The sequence below is a fragment of the Carassius gibelio genome, chromosome A8 (genome assembly GCF_023724105.1).
Source record: "Carassius gibelio isolate Cgi1373 ecotype wild population from Czech Republic chromosome A8, carGib1.2-hapl.c, whole genome shotgun sequence".
NCBI lineage: Eukaryota > Metazoa > Chordata > Actinopteri > Cypriniformes > Cyprinidae > Carassius > Carassius gibelio.
In genome coordinates, this window is record NC_068378.1 from 8,231,292 (window position 1) to 8,250,848 (window position 19,557).

At 35.6% G+C, this 19,557-nt stretch overlaps 3 protein-coding genes across 6 annotated transcripts in view; 2 read left to right on the plus strand and 1 right to left on the minus strand.

Annotated features, from left to right (window-relative positions):
• LOC128018320 (embryonic polyadenylate-binding protein) overlaps window positions 1–8,733 on the minus strand; it is a 36,992-nt gene extending 28,259 nt beyond the window's left edge. Inside the window, exons 1-12 of one of the 4 annotated variants that reach the window (XM_052603770.1) lie at window positions 8,361–8,733; window positions 7,493–7,699; window positions 7,162–7,355; window positions 6,928–7,043; window positions 6,127–6,266; window positions 5,865–5,959; window positions 5,658–5,795; window positions 5,399–5,494; window positions 1,965–2,234; window positions 1,783–1,864; window positions 1,106–1,225; window positions 590–729 (exon numbers count right to left, since the gene is read on the minus strand). In XM_052603770.1, coding sequence (XP_052459730.1) covers window positions 590–729; window positions 1,106–1,225; window positions 1,783–1,864; window positions 1,965–2,234; window positions 5,399–5,494; window positions 5,658–5,795; window positions 5,865–5,959; window positions 6,127–6,266; window positions 6,928–7,043; window positions 7,162–7,355; window positions 7,493–7,685 — 1,584 coding nt within the window. In that variant the 5' untranslated portion in view covers window positions 7,686–7,699; window positions 8,361–8,733. Of the gene's footprint in view, window positions 1–589; window positions 730–1,105; window positions 1,226–1,782; window positions 1,865–1,964; window positions 2,235–5,398; window positions 5,495–5,657; window positions 5,796–5,864; window positions 5,960–6,126; window positions 6,267–6,927; window positions 7,044–7,161; window positions 7,356–7,492; window positions 7,700–8,029; window positions 8,263–8,304; window positions 8,337–8,360 lie in introns of those variants that run through there. The other 3 variants (XM_052603773.1, XM_052603772.1, XM_052603771.1) reach the window with 3 other exon arrangements.
• A 1,820-nt stretch (window positions 8,734–10,553) lies between these two features.
• Window positions 10,554–13,511, plus strand: chmp4bb (charged multivesicular body protein 4Bb). The gene is made up of 5 exons (XM_052603778.1): window positions 10,554–10,872; window positions 11,400–11,577; window positions 11,681–11,795; window positions 12,187–12,316; window positions 12,532–13,511. Exons 1-5 carry the CDS (start codon window positions 10,689–10,691, stop codon window positions 12,594–12,596), a joined length of 672 nt encoding a protein of 223 aa, XP_052459738.1. The 5' UTR covers window positions 10,554–10,688; the 3' UTR covers window positions 12,597–13,511.
• A 544-nt stretch (window positions 13,512–14,055) lies between these two features.
• On the plus strand, window positions 14,056–19,557 carry LOC128018326 (eukaryotic translation initiation factor 2 subunit 2-like). Its single transcript, XM_052603777.1, has 9 exons — window positions 14,056–14,218; window positions 14,511–14,682; window positions 14,881–14,981; window positions 15,688–15,820; window positions 17,164–17,258; window positions 17,368–17,516; window positions 18,159–18,215; window positions 18,303–18,388; window positions 18,672–19,557. Exons 1-9 carry the CDS (start codon window positions 14,204–14,206, stop codon window positions 18,845–18,847), a joined length of 984 nt encoding a protein of 327 aa, XP_052459737.1. The 5' UTR covers window positions 14,056–14,203; the 3' UTR covers window positions 18,848–19,557.

Below are 19,557 nucleotides of genomic sequence, written 5' to 3' on the forward strand. Positions count from 1 at the left end.
TCTGTATGCACCAAGGGTCTGAGAGTAACTATTTAAATTATCTGCATGTGCGTGCTGTACGTCAGACTTGACTTGATATGGTGCAGTCATGGACTGATTAGAAAGTCAGACTTGTAACCCAAAGGTTGGAGGTTCGAGTCACAGATTGTAGGTGGGGGAGTGAATGAACAGCACTCTCTTCCACCTTCAATAACCATGACTGAGGTGCCCTTGAACAATGCGCCGAACCCCCACTTCTTCCCTGGGTGCCACAGCAGAAATGGCCAGCCCATTGCTCTGGGTGGGTTCAAGATGTGTGCACTTGGATGGGTTAAATTCAGAGCACAATGGGACACCATACTTGGCCACATGTAACTTTCACTTTCATTAATTGAATGCAACAACTTTTGTGGGGGCATTTTGCGGAGCATTTTGGCTTTACTTTTTTTTTTTTTTTTTTTAAATACAGTATGTAGTGCCAGTCCATTACACTATCTTGCATGTCTCTTCAAACAGTCCCTAATGTAACTCCAGGTTTAAATGGCATAGCTGCAAGGGAGTTCAGCTTGAGTACAGAATGAAAAAATACAGGTGTGCATGTACATGTTACCTGGTGGATGGCAGAAGATGGAGCATTAATGACCTGCTGCACATTTCGCACTCCTGCGGAGTATTTGTATTGACTGACTCCTCTGACTACAGCTCCAGCCCCTGCAGTTCTTCCACCTGCAGTCTGTGTGCCAATGTTGGCTAAGTCAAGAGAAAAACCAAGTACAACAAGATGATTCACATTCCAGCTAGAAACAGAACATTCAGGATGAAACTAACAATCCTCAACTATAACTCATATTACTACATTTTAACATGTAGTTCAAAGAAATTGAGAGACAAGAGAAACAATGCAAAAGGCCTATACAAACATTTACAACACATTTGTTTTTTATCATTGTGGGGACTTTCTCCTGACATTGTTTATATATTTTGCTAACTTAGCATGTTTATAAATTAGTTTTCAAGACAATGATTATTGGCTGGTCCCCACGGTTTAGTGGATTTCAAGTTTTACTATGGTTGTGGGAACATTTTGACCCCACAATGTAGATTTAAAGCTCACACAGAACCTTACCCATTTGCTGGGTGTTGTTAACAACGTGAGGAACCTGGGTGGAGGCTTGGCGGACTGTGCTAATGGTGGTAGAGGGCCTGCGGGGCACCGCTTGTCTCACAAACTGAGCTGTAAATGGAGCTAGTGTAGCCAATTACAGAAATTGACAAATACAAAAAACAAAAGAATAGCAAAAAAAAAAAAAAGGAAAATGTGTATTTGAATGATATAATTGATATATAATAGAACTACAGTATTGCTCTTAGTAACAGGAAACAAGCTAAATATACAGTAAAGCACAGAAAGATGGAAAACAAAAGGGCAGAGAGAGGACCAAAAATGAAAAGAGACAAAATAGTCTTATTCCATAACAGTTATTCTTGTTTAATAAAAGAAAGAAAAAAGACATCTTTACACAAGTCTTCAGTGTCACATGTTAATAAATGATAAAGCATTTGTGTAATATTGATATGTGAATGTCTTTCATGTTACTTTAGTTAGTTTAATTCATAAATGCTATACCAAACTTTTGAACAACAGTGTATTATGTGATAGACTACTACTGCACATATTGATTTGTATTGTCAGATGGATTCATATTTTAAAGCATTGAATCATGTGAATAATCAGAGCATGACCCTTTTTTCCCCTTTACTTTTCACAGAGCCCAACAAGAATTGAATAGAATAGATCTTTACCTTGAGTCCTCGGTGCTTGAGCTGTCCAGCGTGGCACAGGCCGCAGGTTTGGTACGGTGTTGTAAAAAGAGCGAACCTGATGCTAGAAAAGCAGATATGCATGCAAGTTCACACAGCAGAAGTAATGTAGATAATGGAATAATCATTCAAAACCACACATGCATATAAACCCTTCAACCCACTTGTGGCACAGAGGTCATGTAGTAGCCGGAGCTCTGCTGGTAGGTGGTGGGTATGGCAGGGCTGGGAATGGCTCGAATGCTGGCTAGTCTCTGTATGTACTGATTGGTGAGGATTGCCTTTCGCTCCTCTTTTCTCTGGGCAAGAGCCACATATAGTGGTTTAGTGCTAACGATACGGCCATTCATCTCAGTCACTGCTTTCGTAGCCTCTTCAGGAGAGGAAAAACACACAAAGCCAAAGCCTCTACTGTGGCCTCCATCGGTCATCACCTATCCAACATAAGAAAACCAATAGCAAGACTTAGTTCAATTTCTCACTAGAAAAACGCACAAATAACAATTTCCCTTTTTGTAAACAAGAACTACCATTTTAATGCAATTTTTTTTTTAGGCAAAACTAGCATTATTTTAGTATCACTCTTTTATCAATAATTTGAATTTGTTTTAACTTTCAGTTTGGCTAAAAATAATATATAGTTTTCATTTGCCTTAAATTATTTTAGTACATAGTAAAATTAAAATAAATATTGCCTTGACAAGTGGCTGTATACAAGTTTTTTATACTTAATACTAAGGTTGGGTACCGAAACCCAGTACCAATATGGCACCAGTACCTATGGAACCGGTATGCACCAAACCGAATAAGAACGCAGATTTCGGTGCCTCTTAATGCCTGAGCGATCAATTGAAATATTTGTCCTGGTTCTCCGAAATGTACACAAGCAGCATTGGTGCTGCTAGGCTTTTTTAGCGGGGCTATAGCATTTAGTGCCATTAACTGTACACAAATTTGCGATCACCTCTGAGTCAGTCCCCTTAGCCAGCGGGCATCTTGATGTCAGTTTGACATCAAATATTAGACAAGATTTGATCAAGATGCTGCAAAACATAATTTCAAAGTCAGATTATACATCAAGTCCTTGCAGTGGTTAATTATTGGTGAAAATATTAGGCTCATCCTGAAAGATTATTTGTTTTTAATTAACTTTGGTTGAATGTATTTGGAATCAACTGTAGGCAACTGTACTCTGTTCACAATAGTGTGAAACAACAGGCCCATAGAATCAGCCTCTTAGGTCAACATCAGGTCAATGAATGGGCTCTCCATGGGAGAGATCCTTTCAAGTCATCAAAAGGGTACACTATCATTGTCTCTCCATGGGGTGTTATTCTATTGTTTGTAGCACATTTGTTAACAGGTATAAAAGGTCTGTTCTCACAGACAGTACTTTGGGTTAAGCCTGTTGAAGGATGACATGCTAACATCACTGCTGAAGAACTGCTACCCTGCTACCTTTAATAAATTCTTCTCCCCACAAGAACTTTGGTCAAGCTTACTTATTTTATGTATTAGAGAAATCTAGTACATTGGCGAGCCACCCAAACTACTGCTCAGCCAAATACGGCAAAATCGAACAATCCCATTATGCAAGTATATGGGCCAACATGTTTGACATTGAGTTGACGTCAAATCAACGTCGTGTTATAGGCCTTCAGTTGATGTCATATTGACATCACATTGATATCAATGTAAATAGCAAGGGGTTTTTTTTCTTCAAAACATCCATTCGGCATATGTTTTGAATCATATGTTGTTTAATTAATGCATGACAGTGGACTTCTGTAACTTCTGTGGTTAAAAAAAAAAAAAAAAAACTATTTATAAAATAAATATAGCCATAAATTACTGATAACGAAAGAGGTGATTATTATATTTTACCAGAAATATACTGATTTGCTTAATTACAAATTAAAAAAGCAGCATTTTTGCTGTAACCCCACATTAAGTATATGTTCATCCTTATTTTTTTATATACTTTAAAATTAAAATACATTCGCCATAATTGATAATGGAACTGGGGTGGTGTTGGCGCAGTGGATAAGACATGTCTTTGGTGTGAGAGACCAGGGTTCAAACCCACTGTGACACACCAATGTGTCCCTGAGCAAGACACTTAACCCCTAGTTGCTCCAGAGGCATGCAACCTCTGACATATACACACATATAAATACACACATATATATACACACATACATACATATATATATATATATATATATATATATATATATATATATATATATATATATAGATATAGCAATTGTAAGTCGCTTTGGATAAAAGCGTCAGCAAATGAATAAATGTAAATGAAATTGTAATACAAAGTATATACATTACATGTTCATATATGGAAAATTTACAAAATTCTGATATAAACCAGTAGATTTAATAAAACACGTCTTGCATTTAATACGGTTTTGTCATTATTCTTGTGGTCTAGAATAGGACATCAATGTGTTAAAATAAAAAATAAAAAATGCAAATCAAATGAATGTCAAAACTTGATGCCAATTTAATGTCAAGTTTTGACATCGATTTGATTTGCATTTTTGACCAATTCTTTGATGACTATGTTTGACGTCAATTTAATGTCTATTTGACATCAATGGCCCGCTGGGCTTATATTTCATATATACACGGCAGCAGACCGGTCTCCTTCCGGTCTTTCAGTGAGCTCTTAAATCAGAGACTTTTGCAAAGTAGTGTATGTATAAAGTAATTAGATTAAGTCTTAGGCAGTCTGTTGTCAGACTGCTTGTGCATTCAACAATCCCACTAAATTATTATTAAAATTAATGGCAAAATGAATGTTTGGAAATGTAAACTGATATTTCTTACTGACATACTAAAGCAAAAGATAAATAACTGGCTTAAAACCCTTTTTGGGGGTGAAAATACTAATGTGCCTAAGACTGTACTTTACAAACCATGTTTTTGCTACTTTATAAAGAATGAGCATACAGTAATTCACAGAACTGATTAAAAGACAGTAACAGACAGCACTCATTTTAACTAAATATCACAGTGATAGAAAGAGATAGTCAAAACATTATGTGTGGTTTCGTATTAAATAATGACCCAGATCATGAAATACATTTATTAGCCTTAGAGTAAGGGAAGCTAGGGAAATGAGAGCATCCAAGGAGCGTGTGAATGCTATGGACTTATTTTAAATCTTTTTAATGTTCTTTAATGTTAACCTTTTTAGGGCTTTTTTATTTTATTTATTTATTTTTATAGAAGTATTGATTCAGGCACAGTTTAGGCACCGGAATGGAATAAAACCCAATCAACACCCAACTCTACAGTATACAGAATTTAATTTCAAGTAACAAAAGTATGTTTTAGTTTAAGGTAATCGTAATAAACACAGGTGAAGCAGGTTCTCTACTGAGATGGAAAAAAGGTGGGTAGGAACTTAATTATGAATTGGTTGGATGGTGAAAAGTTTGTTACCATGGAGCCAAAACAAATGTGCATTTTCTTAAATCCTATCTAAAGTCCTTTCAAACTTTATACTGCATTTTGTATTATTTTTTTGTCCTGTTAAGTTTGCTGCTATTTAGTAAGAGGTGTTTGCTCTTTACATTACCTTTGCACTGGTGATGGTTCCATAAGGTGCAAACTCTTTCCTTAGATTCTCATCATTAATGCTGTCATCAAGATTTTTAACATAGAGATTGACCCCCTAAAAAAAAAAAACAATGCTTGCATCAAAACATTACTGACAAATCAACACACATGGTTGAGCATATGCAAATCCTTCTCATACCATTAGGAAAAAAATATTGAATTGTGGCTGTGTTTTCAGATTTATACAAGTTACCGTGCAGTTTAGCATGTGTGTGTACCTGGTAGCGTTGTATGCGTTCCTGCTTTATTTGCTCAAACTTGCGTTTGAGTTCTCCCTGCCGCTCCAATCTTTTCTGAGCTCTGCCCACATACAGGACTCTGCCATTCAGCTCTTTGCCATTCATTTCATTTACTGCCTATCACAGAGAACAGGATTGGTTTTAGTCTCCATATCTACTGACATGTAAAATACAATGTTTTCTTACCCTCCTGGCATCTTCGTGGTTTTCAAAGTTGACAAATCCAAAGCCACGAGAACATCCGCTTTCATCTGTCATTACACAGACACTAAGGGTCTTACCTGTGAACCAGAGCCAGATTTAAAAGCAGAATCAATATTCCTAGGCAACAAATTGTAGATCTGAAGTCAAAGATTAAAGCCCCCGGCTGATACTTGTATTTGCATATTTCACTTGTATATTCCAAAAAGATATCTTTACAAGAAAATCCCCATATAAAACTGCTTACCAAATTCAGAGAAGATGCTCTTGAGTTTCTCACGGTCAATATCCTCACTGAAGTTCTTAATGTACACATTGGTAAACTCCATGGCTTTAGCTCCCATCTCTGCCATACGTTCCTTACGAGACTTAAAATGCCCTACAAAACTGCAAAGTCCAATTGAAATAAACACTTAAAAAGAAAGCCAAACAAAACAAAACAACAAAATAAAAATCTAAGAATGTGTGCTCTGCAGTTGAAATTAAGGCGTAAAGTTTTTGTGTGTTTAATTTGGAAAACAAATCACTTACAAGGGCAAACCTCAAAGCACAAATTAAAAATTATCAGAAATTATTTTGCATGAAATCAGTTTTCACCTTTTTTCTTGAACTTGAAGTCCCGCCATATCCAACTAAATGTTTGATATATATTCCACATACACCAAGATATCTGTGATATTCCTGTCATAATTATGACAAAGCTGCTTGTTTTCAAACTTTTTATTGACAGGCCTATATTACATTAACATGGTTAAGTAATTTTATATAATTAATTATGATTCACGTCATAACTTCAGAAGTTGTTCTATATTAAAGAACTGCATGTTCTTCAATAAAACGAAAGTTAGACATGATTAAGTTTACACCTTGATTTTGTGTGTGTGTGCGTTTTCTAGCATTTTGAATAAGATTTGAATTAGATTATATATCCAATTATAGTATTTATTTAAATAATTTTTAAATCATCCTGCAGCCCCAAGGGACGTTTGCACAGATCCTACAGTGTTCCTCAGGCCCCTGGTTGAGAACCACTGGTGTCAATGCTTACACTTTGCGGTCGTTCAGAAGCATGCCGTTCATGGTCTCAATGGCTCTGTTGGCTGCTTCTTGGGTCTCAAAGTGCACAAAACCATAACCCTTTGAGCCATTCTCATCACAAACCACCTATAACAGAGAATGCAATCGTTACTTTCTATGTGAATTATTTAAATGAACTTGGATAAAGCTGTTGTTAAGATATTTTAATAATCATTTAAAGTCACATTACTGAAAAAGGATGTACCTTACAGGACAAGATGTTACCAAAGGCAGAAAAGGTGTCATAGAGAGCCTTGTTGTCAATAGACTCATCCATGTTCTTGATGAAGATGTTTCCCACACCAGACTTTCTCAGACCTGGATCTCGCTGAGACCACATGATCCTGATCGGACGACCCTTGATGACTTCATAGTTCATCGTGTCAAGGGCACATTCCGCTTCAATGTAAAAAAAAAAAAAAAAAGTTAAATTCACTATTCAAAAAAAAAGTGCTATAAATCACAGCTCTTTTTTCAGATTTCAATTAAAAGGATTCTCGGATCAATTTGCAACACCCTAATAAGCGTGTGCTTACCATCAGCAGGCTGCTGATAGTTAATGTAAGCATATCCGAGGGATCTCCGTGTAATGACATCACGGCACACACGGATGGACATGATCTGACCAGCAGGAGAAAACTTCTGGTACAGCAAGGCCTCCGTGACATCAGGATGAAGGTCACCGACATAGAGAGAGGCTAATGGGTATGCTGGTCCACTGCTATTCATCCTTCAGAAGCACTCTGCAAAAGAGCACCTTATGATCAGAGAACCTTGACGAAGACATTTTTTTTCCCCACCTTCAAGGACATCTTTACACTTTAACTGACAACTAGCAATACATTCAATGCCCCTCAAACAATTAGCAATACATTTGACTTTTTAAAGCAAAAAAAAAATAAATATATATATACAACTGCTTGGCTAACTGTTAGTCCATTAAATAATATGAACAGATTCAACTTTTAATTTCAGTAAATGTAATTAACATTATGACGTTGATATTTATATTTTCCATTGTTAGTTCTTGTTGACCAAATGTAGTTCGCTAATGTTAACAAATGGAATCTTACTGTGAAGTGTTACAAAATTGTAATATTTGTAAGTGTACGAATTCCTGTAGCCGATAAAACACTGGAGGAATCCCCTCGAGCTCACTTGGATTACATTTTTTAGTTCAGTTAACGTTACTTTTTCAAATTAACTCAAACGCGAAAAAAATACAGCGTGTGATTTGATGCTCCGTGTTTAACTTCATGTGTAACGTTATATGCGTTATTTATATATTTGAACGACGCTATCTGTGAATCGCCAGCAACTGCGGCTGATGGGCAAAAACTAAAAATACCTAAAGTTTTATTATTAAAACATGAACCCCTCTGAGGAAACGTTAGTTATAGTTACCTGGTTTAATGTGGAGCACATAAGCATTTCCTTCGGTGTAGCTGCTAGCGGGCTCCACCCCGTTGGGACTTGATTTTGTGTCAGTTTAATTATGACCGAGGAACACCTGTCATATGTACGGCACAAAGATTTAATTGATACAAATTGTACCGCACTCCTTTGCGTATCAATTAAATCTCATCTGTGAGAACTGCCTTTCCGTGTTGTTCATCGTAAGAAAATAAATCTTGTGAGCGCCCACTGTATGTCTAGTGATTATTTTATTACTAAACTATCTAAGTACGATAAAAAATAAATAATACATAAAAAAAAGATAAACTACGGGAAACAAGGATGTGTTTACTGATATGTAGTACATTTAATATCGATATGTATTAACCTTACCTTAGCCCCTCACTCTGAATATCCAGGGGGCGTGGTTGGATCCACATATAGGGGCGGGGTTTAGGAATCAGGGGGTGAAGGTATCTGGATCCAACCACGCCCCCTCGATCTCGGTTCTGCAGTGATCTGATTATCTCTGTGTTATCACTGCATGGGACATATGTTAACTGCAATGCCATGAAGATGCATGGATCATTTTAACAGTATATTGATTGACAGTATTCCACACATCGTTAAAACAATAATAGGTAACAAAATAAATAGTTATACATTTGTGCCGTAAAAGATTAATCACGATTAATTGCATCCAAAATAAAAGTTATTTATTGACATAATAATGTGTACTGTCCATATTTATCATGTATATATAAATACACACACATGCATGTATATATTTAAGAAAAATATGTTACTTTTACATATACATGCACATACATGTAAATATTTTCTAAATATATGCGGTATGTGTGTATATTTATATATACATACAAAATATACACAGTACACGCACATGTAAACAAAAACTTTTATTTTGGATTTGATTAATCGCGATTTATTAGAAATATAAACATATTAAACACAAAAAATATAATACAGACATTATAACTATATGAATGTTGAGAAAACTATTCAAAAGAAGTGCAAATGGGGTGTCAGTGAACAATGTACAGTGATGAAATGTGCAACATTATGTAAAATTTCTGTATTTCTCAATTCTTTTTTCCAGAAAGTCCAGAAAAAGGCTATTTATATTTCATCTTTCAAAAGACAATCTTTCATCTTTTCAAAAAGGCAATAAGTTAATATTTAATCTTTTTTTTTATTATAATCCAAAAATTATATTAAAAGTAACGGGGGAAAATTGAATGAAATAATGGAGTGTACAAATTTTACCAGCAGAATGGGTAGGTTACTGAAAATTAAGTTTTGCACACACTTGAGAGTGTGGCACTCTTGTAATACTAATTAGTAATAAAGTTTGTTTTTCTACATCCTGCTCTCTAAATATAAATTTGTAGGCTACCCACACAAAATGTCATGCCATAATCACTCAAAGTGGCACTGAACAAACTTATAGGTTCATGTGACACTCTCTGACAAATAACATTACAACACATACAAGTTATTAAAAAGATGTATAAAGATAATTTCAGTAGAACAAAATTCAAACATATGAGTGAATGATTATAATAAGCTAGTGCCATTTTTGTCACTTTATTAAACCTTTAAATAAAAAATAGGCATTGTCATCATTCCACTGTTAAACACATTAACAATAAAACCATGCAGGATATCATAAACACAAGAAAAATAATAAATAAATAAATAGTTTTCTAGTTAAATAATACCAAAACATGTGAAGCAAAATTATAAAACAAATTAAATTACATTTCGTTGGGGGGTCAATCCATGTGTACGTATGTAGCCAGAAGTTTAGTGCGTTTTAAGGACCTCTTTGTTTTTAATCGTTTTACAGATTGAAATAATATTCTTGCTTGCTATATTTCGATAGATGTATGTGTTTCAGTATTTAAATATTTTCTATTAATAGTTTCACTTAAACATGAATATCTTCATTCTTCATTGACTAGATCATGACCTAGATTTAGCCAAGGCCTTTTGTAAAACTAAAAGTTTATTTAAAATATCTTCTGTGGCGCTACAGAAAAAACTTACTAGGTCAAGACTTCATAAAAGGTGGCCTAAACTTTCAAACAAACAAACAAAAAATGGTTTGGTCACGAGTTGTAGTTTTACTGCTCAGCAGCTGCGCGTTGATTGGTGGCATGACCGTGACGAGTCCCATGACGTCAGCGGGCCTGAAGGAGGAAGTAAGACAATCAACAACTGAACACGGAACAGCGATAGACCTTATCAGTAGTGTCTAGAAACAGACTCGGAGTGATTTTTTTTTTTTTTTAGTTTCGCGTAATATAAAACAATATGTCCGTATTTGGCAAACTGTTTGGCGGTGGGGGGAAAGGAGGCAAAGGCCCGAGCCCACAAGAAGCCATTCAGAAACTCCGTGAGACAGAAGAGATGTTAACCAAGAAACAAGAGTACTTAGAGCAGAAGATTAATGCGGAACTGTTAACAGCAAAGAAAAACGGCACAAAAAACAAACGAGGTATGTATGCACAATTTCAATGTGATCTGGATCATATGAGTGTTCTTTAACTTTTAAAAGAAATCTTCTCTCGTGTTTCCTTCTCTCGCCCACCTGTCGTCGATTTCAGTTTCATTGATGTTGGTTGGGTAGCTACACCCATGCGACACTTGCCTTAAACTGGGCGAAAATCGAAACTATCAAGTCAGTTTATTAATAAGACTTATATCTCGTAGAATAGCATGGCTACGAACAATAAAATCCTTGCTGTCAAGGAACAAAATTCAAGAGTTGGGTTTAATAAAGGGTTGACGTTCTTATCACTTAACTTTGTTACTTCTCATTAGTGTCATGTGGTGTGTTGTGAAATAACAGCCATTGACTTAATCTAGTGCTTTGTTTACATAATAATTAAACATCCCACATGATGGGAATCTCTTGAGTGTATATATATATATATATATATATATATATATATATATATATATATATATATATATATATATAAGTAAAGGAATTGTCTGTATGTCTGTTGTCCCATTTTCTAGCTGCTTTACAAGCCTTGAAAAGAAAGAAGCGATATGAGAAGCAACTGGCTCAGATAGATGGCACTCTCTCCACTATTGAGTTCCAGCGGGAAGCATTGGAGAATGCTAATACAAACACAGAAGTGCTTAAAAATATGGGCTTTGCAGCCAAGGCCATGAAGACAGCCCATGAAAATATGTAAGATACCGGAGTAAAATTTCCTGTTGAATCTGTATCACAGAATACAGTTAGTGATATATAGATAAGTGTCTATTTGATGTTTTTTTTTTTATTGTTTCAGGGATATTGACAAAGTGGATGACCTCATGCAGGACATCACAGAGCAGCAGGAGTTGGCACAGGAGATATCCGATGCCATTTCAAGGCCTGTAGGTTTTGGAGAAGACTATGATGAGGTGAGTTGGGTCGAAGGGAGTGAACTTGTGAGATGTTTGATGCACACTGAGGAGCATTTAAGAATTCTAATCCACTTTAGGGAAAAAAATCTGATATTTTCAGTATGGTATACAAAGTTCCTCAACAGAACTTGTTAGGAATCTTAAATCTTGTTGAGAACATGATTCATCAGGTTTTACACAAACACATAGTTCACATAGTGATGCTAATGTTAAATTAAAATGAAGATGAACCAACAAATAAAAGTTTTTTCTTCTCAATTGGACTTATATTTTTAGATCATAATAAATGCATTTTACTTAGACTCACATTGCTGTTTGCTGCAACATTCTCTTCTAATGCAGTTTTTTACAAATGTTGACCGAACAATGTTATGCTTGCCCTTTCTAGGATGAGCTCTTAGCTGAATTGGAGGAGTTGGAACAGGAGGAGCTGGACAAGAACCTGCTGGAGATCGGTGGCACTGAGGATGTCCCTCTGCCGAGTGTGCCTTCAAACCCATTACCCAAGAAATCTGCTGGTTTGTTTCTTGCTGTTCACATAATACCAACAAAAATACAAATCTTTTTTTTATCTGGCAAACTACTTTCAAGAGTTTACATATGAGATAATACATGTAAAATTTGACTTTGGTAGGTAAAAAAAATTGATTATCAATGTAATGGTCTTTGACACTAGTATAAAGTTTCCCCTGTGGCTTAAACCTTATAACCATTTGTCTTTGTGTTTCCCCAGCCCAAAAAAAGAGAGTAGAGGAGGATGAGGATGACATGGAAGATCTCAAGGCATGGGCCATGTGAATGTACCCAATCTGACAGACTCCCATTGCTCGTCGTGGTTGGCCTTTGCAGGCAAACCTGGGAACCTTCAGAGGGTTTACACTACAAAACAAAATTTACCATTGCTCTTGCAGTGTGGCTAAAACAATCCCAGAACAACAAGAGTTACAAACGAAAATGGATATGAAGCAGGTTAATCGGACAATAAAATCTGATGACATAATATATGAAGTGACCCTTAAATGTTTGGCTATGGTTATTTAGGTAATGAACTGGTGTTTCTAATTTTTCCTCTTTTTATAGAAGTGTTTTTTGTTTTTTTTTACCTCTCTACTATTCATAAAGTTTTATTCTGTCATGGAGATTTGCATGTTTGCCAATACAGTTTTTATGTATATGGCCAACACACTCTCATCTCATCTGATATATATGAAATATATTTGGTACTGTTGTTTACTTCTATCTTTAATCTCAATGTGTTTCATTAATGTTATTCATGCACTTCCAATAGCATAAACTTTTTTTTTAGTTTGTTGACAGTGACATAACGTTTTGGTAAGACATTTAAATAACTGATGTTAGCTTCATTTTATATATATATATATATATTACCTGACTGTACATCACATTTTACTCGGTGCATCCAAATAGTTACAGAAAATTACCTAATTTATAACACATCTTAACCTATTGTACTCTTTTCAGACTTTATTCATTGATGTGCTGAGGTTTTATCTGACAGTAGATGTTTGTAATTATATAAAATAAACTATACCATATTTTTCCCCTCTCGTATGGGATCATGTACTTTTTTGAGATGCAAAAATGCTGTATCTATTCAGGTTGAGGTGTATGTGTTGTATGTGTACATTTGTATTTTAAAAAAAATGCAGATGGCTTTTATTTGAGAGATCATTAAACTTTTGGATTCCTTTTCTTCCTTTTCTCTAGTCTTTCTGCAGTATCCAACTTTCAACAAGCTCTTGTTGAAGTTAAATAAAAAAATAACTTATGTGCACTGAAAAGCATATAATGCTGTGTTATGTGCCTTAATGGATGGCATGCTGATGCAGTTTTAATGGCATGTCTATTAAATGACTGAAATGCCTCATGGTTAGGTTTATGAGAAGAGTGAGGTATGGTGTTTGTACTGCATCCATATGCTTATTTCACTCTTCTTGCCCGTATATTCGTTGGCAAGTACCTTTCGTTGTTCTTTATTTTACATTCATGTTGGTAGGGGTGGAATTACTGATTTTCAATAAAGCACTTGGCCGTTTGCCTCTTGAAAAAAAAAAAATCTTGCTCTTGCTCTTTAATGATTCGTGTTTAGAGTCGTAGTGTTCTACATGCATGTTTATAAGAATCAAAACAACCGCAATAATTATAACTATAAATCTATATCGGAACATAAATCTCGTATTTGATTGAAACCATAGACAGTAAAAGAAAATCGAAACCCAACAGCTCCACTGTCAAAAGTAAAGTCGCGTAATGATGTCGTCATTATGATGTAATCATTTGCGCGCTGAGCTGATGCAAGACTGGATGGGGCGAGAGCAGTAGTGTTTTAGCCGTGCCAACGACATTGAACAGGACGAGAAACAGCGATATTTGAGTCAATCATCATGTCAGAAGACGAGGTATTGTGATGGTCTATTTATATGTATTTTTATTATTCACAGTTGAGGGAATACATTCAGTCATGTTTTGATTTTTGGCTTAGATTGTGAGAGCAGTTTCAGTGTAGCGTGCTGTAGGCTGCATTCACAACCGTGTTTTTCATGACTTATTTCTGCTTGTATATAATTAAAAAAACAAATAAACAACACTTGCTTGAGTAACGTTGTAAAAAGAGTTAAACGTCGTATCATTTCCTTACTGCACAGTGAGGCATGTTTGAGCAAATTAACCTGGTGCGATATGTGTCCTCAGATTTTATTCGACCCCTCCACAACAAAGAAAAAGAAGAAGAAGAAGAAGCCCTTTATGCTCGACGAGGATGGAGAAGGCGAGGAGGCTCAACAGACTGAACAGAAGGAAGCTGAGCCTGAAGCAGCAGAGGAGCGAGAACTGGACCCTGAAGATGATGAAGTCAAGAAAAAGGGTGAGAGGATGCAATTATGACCAATTGCTCTTCTCTTTTATCTCTGGGCCTTGGGTGAAGTCAAATGTTTCTCAACAATTGTATTTAAACCACAACCTTGAAAATGTAACCGCACGTGTGGAGTTTGTGTACAGTGCTGTTTTAGGATTGTACTTCTGGTAATTTTTGACACTGTGTGACCCTCGTCTATCTTTACAGAGCCTTCGGATGATTTAGATGATCTGAACTTCTTTAACCAGAAAAAGAAGAAAAAGAAACCAAAGAAGGTGTTTGAAAATGACATTGAGGAGGGCATGAAGGTAATTGTTAATGAGGAAACTGCCACGGAATTATGCTGCTATGTTATCATTTATTGAATGATTTATCCATTCACTTCATTATTAAGTTGATGTAATCTTGAAAACCATATTTTCTTGTTCAAGAAGGCGTTTGACTTATATGTCACAACAGGGGAAAATATGATCAAAACATTAATTGTGTGCTGCATTACTAAGCATTATCAATATTTAAAGAAATTGCACCCACTTTATATTGTTTAACTACTAATAACTTTAACTACTGTGTACTAACATTTATATTATTCATGAAACATTGCACTTACCGTGTGTAGATAACTTTTTACATTATATTATTTAAAGAATTCCTGTATGCAATTACATCTGTAATTAGTTTCTGTTGTTCATTTATAATTACACTGTGATCTACACCTACCTCTCAACCCACACGTAAACCTAACCATACCGCCAAACCGGTCTCTAACTTTTAATCTTGTCTTACATCAGAAGTGTTTTGTTATGCAACATTAAGTACCTGACAGTGATCTTTTTTGACATAAGTACATAGTCACCTCATATAAAGTGGGTCCATTACATTTTATGGTATTTTTTTTTTTTTTTTTAACCGTCTGGTATAATGATTCCTAATGTTACATCCATTTAGCTTATATTCTTGTATTGGGTGGTTCTTCTAAAGGCTGTTGACTCTTTTCATTTTATTGGTGACCAGGAGCTGAAAATTGAGGGAGAGCAGCAGGAAATGATGGAGGAAGATGACTTGGATCTGATGCTTCCAGCTAAAAAAAAGAAACAAAAAAAAGTGGAATTCGCTGAGGAAAGTGACACTGTGGAAAAGGATGATGGTATGAAGACACTTAATTTTAATAAGTATGCTGCATAATTGTATTTATTTATAGAATAATAAAAGGCAGAAGTTAAGGGAATAAGTGTGTATAACAAGCTTTCTGTTAGCAAGAGCTCCCATTCACATCAGTCTCAAAACTGGCTTTAAAAAGTTTTTTAGTTATGCAGCTCAGTTTCATCTTGCGCTTTTACAAGAAACAGTCTCCCTTCTACATGTTCTGTTCCATATGTCTGCAAAAAAAAAATCAAGTCTGTGTTACATTATCAAATCTATATATTATTTTTTCTTTTTCAGGATATTTAATGCACTACAATTGCACTGTTTTAAAGGTGACCTAATATGCCCCTTTCTACATTATGTACTATAAGTCCCTAGAATGTGTTTGTGAAATTTATCTCAAAACATCCCACAAATCATTTATTATACAATTTTTAAAACACCTATTTTGAGAGGAAGCAGAAACACACTGTTTTTTACATGTATCTTTAAATGCAAATGAGCTGCTGCTCCCCGCCCCCTTTTCCAGAATTGGGCTTTTCCTTCACAGCTCCTAGGTCAGATACTCTGATAAAAAAAAAAAATACCTTTTTTTGTTTTGATTGTCATGTCTATCGCGCTGAAATCATGCGTTTTGAAGCAACATTAATTTAAACTTCTGATACAGGATTTTCTGAGCGCACACATCCGAAGCAGCTGTCACACAGCATGTGAGGACTAAACGAAGTTCTCTTTCATGTCTTCTTGTGCTTAAACTGTCAAATGCACAAAAGTTTGTTAAAAACAAAAACAGTCCGCTATGTCTAGAAAGTTAAACAGCTGGAAAAGAAAACATGTTTATATTATATCTGTGTGGCAGCAGCTGTATACAGTAAATAAATTAATAAATCCACTTCTCCCTGGTCTCTTCTGAGGCTGGGACTCCAACGATAGAACGGTTAACAAGCTTTGCTCAAACATTTACCAAGGCACTAGAACTGGTACACCTGTGTTGCTTGTGAAAACAAGAATGGCGGCGCCGTGTGTGGAAATGTGCAGATAAAGGGGTTTTGATATTATAATAAGATCCCTTTGCCACATCTCTAAATCACTCGCTTGTTTTTTCAGAAGCTTGCAGAAAAAGGCTTACCAAAACAAAGTTACTGGGTTAATCTTTTTCACCTGGGTTGGTAGTTGCACCGGGGATTATAGCACTTAAAACACAACGGAAAACGGAAAAAGTCAGATTTTCATGATATGTTACCTTTAAATTGTGAATTTTCTAATACCAGTAACTATAGAGTTAATTAAAAATATTTTATCGGCAAAGATTAAATATTTGATTGTGTGAATCTTTTACTCCAGTTGTCGAGGATGATAAAAGCACAGATGGCATCACGTTCAGTTCACAGTCGGGCCCAGCTTGGGCCGGTTCAGAGAGAGATTACACCTACGATGAGGTATGATGAGTAATCCTTCTCATTCCTCACACGCGATATACTTCTACCCCACGCTTGTGACATAGTTTTCCTTTCATTTGTCATTATTAACATGTCTGCGTCTTTACAGTTGTTGAGCCGGGTGTTTAACATCATGAGGGAGAAGAACCCTGATATGGTGGCAGGGGAGAAGAGGAAGTTTGTGATGAAGCCGCCTCAGGTGGTCCGAGTTGGGACAAAGAAAACCTCTTTTGTCAACTTCACTGACATCTGCAAACTGTGAGTATAAACATTTAGTATCCGTGTCTGCTGTATTTTCTTAAAAATAATACAACAGATGATACATGGGTCAACCTCAAGGCTTATGTTTTTGGTCCTTCCAATTTATTCAAAAATACATTAAAGCGTTGAAGTGCAAAAAATGAATACATGGACAAAATAGAAAATATCAGAGTGACAGAACTGTCCTAATATAATAAAGTAAATCCTTATTAAAATAATACAATTACCATGTCTGCTAAATCAAAATCAGGTGCAACAAAATGCACAAAAAAAGACCCCTTCAATTGTGTGTGTGTCAAGACATAGAGAAGTCTCTGAAAATATTTTATATAAAATATTTAATGGCTTTTTATAGCAAGACATGGTTAGGTCAGATTGTAATTTTTATTTAATAATAAATACAAAAAATATAACAGTGAATATGCATGAATTACTATACAAATATAATTTATGATATTTGTAAAATATTTGTACTTTTGAAAAATATATTTAAAATTTTCTGATTAAAGTGTATATAATCACACATAAGTGGGGAAGATATACATTTTTTCTTTTCTTTAACATGTGATCAGTGATTCTAGTTTATTGGTATAATTTTGTCTAATAATCTTTTGAAATGTTAATATTTTTCATCTTCAGGTTGCATCGACAGCCCAAACATCTTTTGGCGTTCCTATTAGCTGAGTTGGGAACATGGTGAGCTTTTAATTGCATTTCCAGTATTCCGTCTAATGTGAAAAGGTGATTTCTTCTGTAACGCAAGTATTCCCTTCATGCTTCTAGTGGATCCATAGATGGAAATAACCAGCTTGTAATCAAGGGACGCTTTCAACAGAAACAAATAGAGAACGTCTTGAGAAGATATATAAGTAAGTCAAATATTTTAATGTATTATCTCACCCTCATATGCAAATGAGTCACGGCACATACGTCTTCCCGTGTGATTTGTGCTTTTGTAATCTTGGTTATTGCACTAATAAATGGGCAGCCCTAGTTTCATGTAAAAAAAAAAAAAAAAAAAAAAGGTAGTGACCTCTTTTCTAATGTAGTACATGTAGAATGGAAGTGTTTAGTTCAGTTCACTCACTTTTTTTGGTTTACAGGAGAAAAACTCAGTATTTACTGTTTATATTACACATTTGCTTTTCACAGAGGAATATGTGACTTGTCACACCTGCCGCTCACCGGATACAATTCTGCAGAAGGATACACGGCTCTACTTCCTGCAGTGTGAAACCTGTCACTCACGCTGCTCTGTAGCCAGCATCAAGACCGGGTTCCAGGCCGTCACCGGCAAAAGAGCCCAGCTTCGAGCCAAAGCCAACTAATACAAGCTCCCTGTTCTGGCCTCCCAGGCTGATGCTCTGCTCCTCTGGCTGACGACGGTCCTCTCTGCTCTCCTCTGAAGCTCAGTGACCCAAGGCTTGGAGTGAACTCTGGAGGGTTTCGAGTGTAATCTCTATTAATAAATATGACCTTGAAGCTAGAGGGCTTGTGAACAGACAGCCTTTGATTTGCTTGTCTTACTTTACCTCCTTCCTCCAGACATATTATATATTTTGTGCATTTAGCATATCTGATAACCATAGCATATTTCTGTCTATTTGGTGAATTTTTACTCTGAGCAGTATTTGTTTGGTTTTTTTTAGAGAAAAAGGTAATATTCCTGGATGGAAACCAGAAATAGGCAAACATCTTCCATGCTTTTGGAAAATGAACCACAGCTTTTTATATCAGACTTTGATTTGTCAAAGTAAAACAGAATCTCCAAATCTCAAAATATGTTTTTATGGGACAGTCGTTTCATAATGCTCAGATTGGATCCAAGCGAATGTTTGTTGATCCAGAGGTCCAGTAGAAGTGTGACTTTAAATCTCTCCTGAACACTAGAATACAAGATCACTGTTCTTATGTAATTACTCAGACAAATTCAGATTGCATTGTTTTCTTCAGTAGAGCATTGAACAGCAGAGGTTAGAGCATGTTTGCAGTGCTTTGAAGTTTTTTTTGGCATATTTGAATTAGAATTTTTTTTTTT

Coding starts and splice junctions, on each gene's coding strand:
- chmp4bb (XM_052603778.1), top strand. CDS start 10,689: ATGTCCGTATTTGGCAAACTGTTTGGCGGTGGGGGGAAAGGAGGCAAA. Junction 11,796..12,186: donor TTGGAGAAGACTATGATGAG/GTGAGTTGGGTC, acceptor TGCCCTTTCTAG/GATGAGCTCTTAGCTGAATT. Junction 12,317..12,531: donor ATTACCCAAGAAATCTGCTG/GTTTGTTTCTTG, acceptor GTGTTTCCCCAG/CCCAAAAAAAGAGAGTAGAG.
- LOC128018326 (XM_052603777.1), top strand. Junction 15,821..17,163: donor CACTGTGGAAAAGGATGATG/GTATGAAGACAC, acceptor CTTTTACTCCAG/TTGTCGAGGATGATAAAAGC. Junction 17,259..17,367: donor GAGATTACACCTACGATGAG/GTATGATGAGTA, acceptor GCGTCTTTACAG/TTGTTGAGCCGGGTGTTTAA.